General features: G+C 35.6%; 1 protein-coding gene across 1 annotated transcript; it reads right to left on the reverse strand.

Annotated features, from left to right (window-relative positions):
• Window positions 1-4,600: 4,600 nt before the first annotated feature.
• Window positions 4,601-8,423, reverse strand: LOC123532599 (uncharacterized). Its single transcript, XM_045314062.2, has 2 exons — window positions 7,994-8,423; window positions 4,601-6,165 (listed from the first exon to the last, which is right to left on the reverse strand). Exons 1-2 carry the CDS (start codon window positions 8,214-8,216, stop codon window positions 5,534-5,536), a joined length of 855 nt encoding a protein of 284 aa, XP_045169997.2. The 5' UTR covers window positions 8,217-8,423; the 3' UTR covers window positions 4,601-5,533.
• Window positions 8,424-8,895: the final 472 nt, after the last annotated feature.

Genomic DNA, 8,895 nt, shown 5'->3' on the forward strand with positions numbered 1-8,895 from the left:
TCTTTGAGCATTGAGTTGTTGTTTTCCTTTGTATGTAAAGCACCTTTGAACGTGTTTCTCATGAAAAGGGTGCTTATAAATAAGGTAAAATATATTATATAATGCCGGTATCTATCACAACTACAAACAACCCTTTTGAAGAGCAATCATACCAGAGAGGAGAAATGTACGTCAATTTACATTACAAAAATTTCCACTTCGAGTTTGGTCTTTCATGTGGCGCTGCTCAAAAAGCGGTCACATTGTACAAATGCTAGCTTGCAGATTTTCGTTAATTTCAATGACATTATGGCTTCAAAGACATGCATCCGGAATATGGCCAGTCATGAAGCCTAATTACATAAAGTATTGAAGTAGCAGAAAGTGTTAAAGCTATTAAATGATTTCTAAAGTGAGTTTCAAAGTGCTTTGTTTACATTACAGGAAACACGACATCAATTCATATACAACACAACAAATGTTACCTCGTATAAATTCTTAGAGGACAGACCACTAACTTTGTATTGTATATTTGCCATACTTATTTTCGGCCAGTTTCGACGGGCCGGTGTTACGATAAGATTTTTGTTCTAAAAGCAACGGAAAAGACGGAAGCTTTCTAATCCCATGGAAACTTTTTAAATATCTTTTTTCTGTGCGAGCAATTGTAAATGCATTGGCAAGTTGAGAATCTGCTTTTGCAATATATAGACAGCTATTTTTTTCTAATAAATGCGCTACTGGTCAACAGTATACTAGTATTTGTACTTCATAGATCTGTCATTCTCAGTTATGTTGAACATTAGCAAAATAACGGGCCACCGAATAGAATTTGACAAAAAGCTTACCAAAAAGCTTACCTTGTAATATAGATAGAATAATTAAGCATGTTTCTTAGACCGTAAGTCAATGTTTTACGTCATTTATCAAGTTGACACAGAATGAAACCGGTATCCGGTATAACCTCGTATAAACACTTGTGTGGAATTATCTTTCTGAAGATTGAATATTATGAAACTGTTTTCACGTAAAACGTTTCTAAGTAATACCACAAGAAGCATCTGTGTTAAGAGATAAAGGGTGTGTTGTAAATTCGTTCCTATCCGTTTCTGTTACCCTAATAAACTGTATAGTGTCGAATGGATTTTGTTACATGTCTTGCATAGTTACTATAAAACTTGTTTAGTATAAAAGAATGTCATCAAATGCAATTTGGCACCTAGACTGTAAGCTAGATTTCACATTTAAAAGGTGTGCAAAGTTTGGATAATATCATTTCGGGTAAAATGAAGTTGTTGAATATTTTACAGGCTAGCTTTTCCATTTCGAAACTTAAATTGATCGAACGTTTTCATTTTCAGATGAACATACCTATAAGCTACTTAGGCCATAACCATGAATTTATTCAGGTCACCAGTACATGTAAACTGTATGATTAAGTGGATGGGGACAGTGAAAATATTTGCCTTTTCGACATTGAGTGATTTCATTATATATGTATTTTTATAGACAAAGAATCCAGTTTGTCCGGAAATCATGATATTTTTATTCAATTTTTTAAAACTGATATGCGTTCTTGTTTGAATGTTTTATTCAAAGCGGCACTTGCCTCCTCATTTGAAAATTAAGCCTATGGTGAAAAAAAGAACGAACCTTTTACACACCCTTTATATTTACAACAGCGAAAGGTTACATTGTAGATTTCTTTTATACGCAGAATGATCAAATTAGGGTCTGAATCAACAAAATGTCGTAACCAGAAATAATTCTGTATCGCAAGGTGTGAAAAATCATTTAACTAAACACGCTCAAAATGAAAGAGTTAGTGTTTAAGTGTAATCAATGTTTGTATAAATCTATGCTACGGAAATGTTCTCTAATTGTGTTTGAACATGATACATGTACACCATTGAAATCAAAATTAAGGTAATATTCCCTGTAAAAAAAGCTCAAGACCTTTGTCTAGTTTCTGTTCGATAGTTGACTTTACCTTGCCTTCTACATGACTTCGATCGTTTTCTGCGTCTCTGTTGTAAGGGACGCACGTGCTGACCCGATAAAATCGTCAGATCGTACTTTTCCGGTGCTGTTCTGCCTTTATACTTCGACCGAATATTAACCTTAAAGCATATGTCTTTTTTTTTCAAATAGTAACCATAAATAATTACCATCAAGATGCTAGTAGACTGACCGCACCTTGACTGTAACTGATAAAAGTTACGATCTAAGCAAAATAAGATTATAGTCTTTGAGTTTGATGCTTCTGTCATGGAATAAAGGGGAAACATATAAAACAGCGTCGGGGGAATAGGACCGAGACTCCGAGCTCCTATGGCTTACATGTACACTTATTTGCAATACTCGTAAGAAACAACTGTTTTCCTCCATGTAGGAAATCGATATTTGTACGCGTTGTATAAAAAAAGTAAAAACTTCAAAAGATCTCAGCTATCATGAAAATCTTGATTTTTTTCTCCTGAAAATGCCAACAGATGTGGTTGTCAAAATATACATAGCTATCCGTTGCAGCATTGGCTAAATATTTTCTCACGTTTCTCAGTTTATTCACATGAAATGGAATTCACGTGATTTGCGTTACGTACAAGTGGGTCTTGAAAGTCAATTTTTTGCTTGATAATAAATGTTTTATTTAGCTTATACTGTCGGTCTCAGTGGTAATTTACATGCTTTTCTGGAAGTTTCAGGGGCAAAATTACAGTAGTCGAAGAAACTAAAGTATTCATTCTTGATAACAAAATCAACAAAACGGCAACATCTTTCATTTTTTTCCGAGTGAACAGAACTTTGATTTTTACAGGGAGTAAATACTATGTAAGATTTCACATAACTAATGTATTTCTTAATGCTTTAAATAATTTGAGAAATCACCGCTACAACACCTATCATTTTTAGAAAACTGACCCAAAAAACTAAATCCCTTTAAAATTACAAGCTAGGTGCGTTTAAACTTCGGAATTTCCACCTTCTTTTTCGTTCCTACTGATTTCGACCCAGCGCAAAAAATACGCCAGGTGCAGGCGGTCAAAAAAGAATCTTCATTTCCCGTCAAATTGGTGCGGGAAATTGCTCCGGACACGAATATGACAGAAAGGTAGACGAACAAAAGGACGCGCCATCAGGTAATACTTTCGTTTTGCCAAAGAAAAAAAAAACAGCGTTAAAAAAGTTTAAACAGCTTAGGGTGGCAATTTGAAATGAATAATTAATATTCATTATATCATTGATAGGTAGTCAAACTGATTTGACAACCTGAGTTAATTCTGAACAATTTTCGTGTTGGGTCAGAATCCCCCATGCATATATCTGGACACACTACAGTTAATCCTACCACAACTCATTCATAAATATCCGGCTGCATCGGAACATTCCGTTTCTTGCAAACCAGGTACGCAACTGGGGAAGATTTCCCTTGCGACGATACATTACTTAAAACTTAGAAATCAAAGAAATCATTTTAGTTTTTGGTACCAGAACTAATAGATATCCTCTATTTTATATTTGTCTTCTGTTATTCAGTGATATGAAAGACTTTGTATCTTTTCAACACATCCCGCAAGAGCTACGTATAGAAAAAAATTAACCTTAAAACAACTACACACGAATTGATTGAGAGATCTTCACAAAAATGGGGTATGCCATTCTTGTATGCGTCTCTCTCAGTGTTTGTTTAATAAAGAAATAATTTTTAGCAAAACGGTGCTTTAACACTATTTATACACGATGGCAGTTATACGCCGGGCGTAATAGTTATTTCGATCGACGTATAACCGCCCGAATGTATAAATAGTGTTAAAACAACGTTTTGCTATAAATTATTTCGATTCTAGTATGAATTTTATTGTAAAATTTAGATAAAATATGACAGAACTGTTTCTTCGCGCATGCATGGCGCCAACTGTTAGGTCGTCACGCTCCTTGCTGCGCCCTCATGATATTATTACGCCCGGCGTATAACTGCCCATCGTGTATAAATAGTGTAAAAGCACCGTTTTGCTATAAATTATTTCTTAAATAAGGGACAGCTAGAGGTTGTATGGAATTCTTTCAATATTTCTCAAACGGTCTGTTTGACACTTTCTTAGGACCGCCAGGGCAGAAAATATAAAATTATATAAACAGGGGAAGAAACAAATGGTCAGGATTTCACAAAACCTGGTCTGCAACATTTTGTCATTAACCTTTCTCAATATTATTTGTTCCGATAGCCTTCATCTAGCAGCCAACAGAGCTTAAAATAGAAAACACTTTAATACACTTGGTAGATCTTCAACAAATGTTGTATGTAGCATCTTTGTATGGAACTATCTCAAATGTGCTTAAAAGTTTTACTTGACCCCCTTAATTGTCCTCAAAAGCGGGAGATAAACCTTTACACGACTTATTCTCTTGAACTGTTAATATATCTTCATCAAACTTAGTCTGTAGCATCCTTGATGGACACCTCTCAAGTGTTTTCAGATAATTTTGTTTAATTCCTTCACGGGGCCGCGACTAAACTAGACACGCGGACTAAAATCATTCTCGCATACCAGAGGTCTACCGTGGTTCCCCGGATGAACCTCTGGCACATTTCGCCGATATTTGTGGTTTAGTTACATTACAGGTAAAACGTTTCAGCCAATCAGCGTCGTTTCGCGACAAAATGTAGCGAACCAATTAAAATCGTCCGTGAAAAGCGTGACCGCGTCCTTTCATACATTCTCATCCATCAGATGTTCGTCAAAATCCCGAGACGAACCTCTGATTTATTTCTGTCGTTTATTTGATGAGCATGCGCACTCTAATTACTACCGGGAGAAGTTTCAGCCAATCAATGTTTCGCCACTATTTTGGCACGCCGAATTGAAATTTCAAACAATATGTAAGCAAGGTAGTTGCTAACGATGGATAAAGGCGATATTCCATGATTGCAATTAATAAAGATTTATTTCTGTTAAAGAAATTTACCTGAAGAAATAATAATATTCCTCGTAAGGCGGCATCGATATGAAAGGACGCGGTCACGCTTTTCACGGACGATTTTGATTGGTTCGCTACATTTTGTCGCGAAACGACGCTGATTGGCTGAAACGTTTTACCTGTAATGTAACTAAACCACAAATATCGGCGAAATGTGCAAGAGGTTCATCCGGGGAACCACGGTAGACCTCTGGTATGCGAGAATGACTAAAATAGAAAACCCTGTATATAACTTCTGTGTATTTTCAGTAAATTTGGGGAGCTACTTCCTTATTTGTCAACTTTTTCTATTGCTCAACCCCTTTTTACCACAGCTAAAATATCCTTTAAACGACTAACAAATGTTACGTTTTAAGATGCAGTCTGTTATGACATAATAATGGCCTGGTGAGTGACTAAGTTAAATATAGTTTTTAAACTTGATTTGTTGTTATATCCTCTTAAATCAATGTTTTAGAAAAGTTATGGTTTATAATAGACCTTAAAAACAGCCTAGTAATAAAACAGAATTAAACACGAGAACAAAAATGCACTGTTGAATCTCTTTGAAATGTCTGGAACCTTTCTTAAACGGTTATTTTGAGCACACAGCACATGTAAGCTCACGTCCATTCACGTAAGGTGGACATCGCAATGACCCACAGCGTGCCTCGACAAAATAGAATAGCTTTCCATCGGCATCAGATGCTCCTCCACTAAGAAACTCTGGATCACCATCTAAACAAACAAATTCGGTTGCATGATGAGTCTCATGTCCGCTGGTGAGATATCCGCTATATTCCAGTGTCCAACCATCATAACAGATGTTTCGACCTGGTAACATTATAACACTGGGTCGCTTTGTCCTACACACACAGCATGGTACATCTTTGTTGAGCAAGGCCTTTCCAAAGAACTTATCCATATTTCTATTGTAGAGTTCATACTCAGCTCCATAGACCGTCCCAGCTGTCTGCTCTGAATCTTCATACACACCCCACACTGGTTCCTCAGGTAAACATAAATAATTGCTTGCGGCACCTTGTTTATTATAACGTCCACCACCTGCATACCCCTTGTACACCATTTCTGTCCCATTTCCGGGACATTCTGTTCTTCCCCAGCGGACGTATGTGTTTCCTGTCCCACCGAACGACTTTTTTGCATCTATCTCTTTCAGCCTTTTTTCTACACGGTCAACTGTTGCTCGATTTTGAAGGCTCTCTTCTGTAATATACAATACAGTTCTGAAGAAACTAGACACGATTGCTTTTGACAACGCAACATTATAATAGTAATATGCATATACTAGTATTGCAGGATGTTTTATTTATTTGATCAAATAAGTTTCTAATACAGACTTTTCATTTCAACAAACTAGTACATTTTTGTAAATTAAAAGATGAGAAATTCTTCATCCGACTTTAGATTTTTGTATGACTGTACAGAGGATTCAGAAAGTTCTTGTTGGTAGACTCATTTCATCTGTGGGGCCTCCGTGGCTGAGTGGTTAAGGTCACCGCCTTTGAATCACATACATCTCACCAATGTGGGTTCGAGCCACACTCGAGGCGTTAAATTCTTTATGCGAGGAAGCCATCGAGCTTACTGAAAGTCGTTGGTTTTACCCAGGTGCCCACCCGTGATGAAATAATTTACGGAGGGGCACCTTGGGTCTTCCTCCAGCATCAAAGCTAGAAAGTCGCCATATGACATATAATTTTGTCGGTGCGACAATAAACCCAACAAAACAAACAAAACATGTTATCTGTAGTTATTACGTAGACATGATGAATACCAAACATGGTTGATGATACGATTTTACGTCCAAAAATGACTTGTGATATGGTATTTCTTCTAAAAACTGCTCACAATAAGTCTTTCATTATGTTTTACATTAACTCTCATAAAAAAAAAACAATAAAGCACTTCTTTCTCAATTCGTATGATGTCTAAGGTTATGGAGTAAATAATATACTAAATATATCAAATGATCCTCAGAAAGCATTATGTGTAGCATAATTGTAAAAAGTATTCAAACTTCCGAAATAAACATTCAATAATAATTTGGATAAAATGAAAGGTGTGTTCAGTGCAAATGAAGAAACAAAAGTATTCAATTACATGCATATGTCTGGTCTACAGCGATAATTATCTGACGCAAACTACAAACAGTGATACCATTATTTATATCGTATTATCATATGAACTTTGAAAAAAATGATTTATGATTTTTCAAAAATACAAAATAAAAACTTAAACATTTGACATTTTTTGAATTTTGAATTTCACATGTAGGCGTGTCTCTTAAAATCAAAAAGTACATTCTTAACAAACTTTTCAGTTTAGTTCACAAACTTTTCGGAAATTTGATTTTTTTATGTCATTTGTTAAAATAAGTACTACTGTCCTATTTAACATGAAAACAATACATTTTGTATATCAATTTAAACTGTTGATATAAAATAAACTTAAAATGCTTCATGGACCAATATTAACATAGGAACTCCCAGTATAACAAGCACTTTTGGACATAGGAATGTAACTACCACTCATTGAGACCTTTAGTAAAGTTATATAACTAACGTATGCATGGTTGTACAAACTAGGAAGAAATTACGAGAAACCCATGTTTTGCAATAAAATTATTGGTGATCAGACAGCAAGTAGGCCTACAGAAATAAAACTTTCTTCTATCATGTTCAGTTACACGCAAAATATGGAATTTGTGACGGGTAAAATATGTACTGCTTTAAGAAGGAACGGTACAAAAATGAAATACGAGCGTTGACCAAAATAGTACACATGGCAAAGTGATCATTGTTGGAAAAGATAAAAAAACTGGAAATGAAACTGAAACAGGTCGCGGAACTCGAAAACATTTCATAACTAAACTCATTTAACTGAATTCTTGTTGTAGATACGTATCATCAAAATTTTACTGGTGCCTGATTTTAAAAATCCCTACATTTGATCCCTATCTGCAATAATCTAACTGCGACAGTATTCTTATTGAAACAATATTCACGAATTCAGCATATAAAATGACTTTTACCTTTCAGTATGTTTGGTAGCTTGTTCATTTCTGCCATTAAGTCCTTTATTTTGTTTTGTTCTATTTCCAGCATCACCATTTTATGTAACATTTTATATTCGTAGTCGAATCTAGATGTACAGACTGGTTCCTCCATTTGTTTGTCCATTGTAATTACAGATCTGTTAAACGATATGAATAAATGTAGTACAGTCCACGATATCATATTAAATGTAGCCGACATGTTTTTCCTGTTCGTACGATCTAACGTCAATACAGTAGATTCCGATCGTTAGAAATGCACTAAAGTTAACAAGCTACAACCAACGCCAACGCTTCAAATTACTGTTGGCTTGAAATTGTTACACTACTTGGTGATAGATGATAAGTAGCTGGCAGGCTCTGAAATTCCCATCAACATTTCACACTTTAGAACAGTACAGAGTTTTCCCATGAACTATTAACAACTGCGGGCGGAGAAAGGGAGCTTTGTTGTCGTGGGGATTTCGTAAAGAATACAGTATAGGTGGAAAGTATTCAACACAACTTGATTTCATGTATCTTACTTTATATCCATTTTAAATGAATTGTAAGACATTAAGACAGTGGACCCGTAACGACACTCGGCAATTTCCGTGTGATTACGTATTCTCGTTAGAAAATTCGGCATTCTTCGGACGAAAACGTAGTTCAATGCGAACATGAATTTCCGTTAAAAATAGAGGATACCGAAATCACTTACAGGGCTCACGTAATTTGCCGATTGTTGTTACGTGGCCACTGCCTTAACCCTTACCCTGTTAAATTTCTTTAATGAACTTGTACATCTTCCAATTTGGACAGTACCATTAACTGCTAAAAGGGGTGCGTACATGTACCGAAAAGATACTTGCTGAATAGCAAGCAGTGCAGATCATGATCAG

Source organism: Mercenaria mercenaria, chromosome 11 (assembly GCF_021730395.1).
Source record: "Mercenaria mercenaria strain notata chromosome 11, MADL_Memer_1, whole genome shotgun sequence".
Lineage (NCBI taxonomy): Eukaryota > Metazoa > Mollusca > Bivalvia > Venerida > Veneridae > Mercenaria > Mercenaria mercenaria.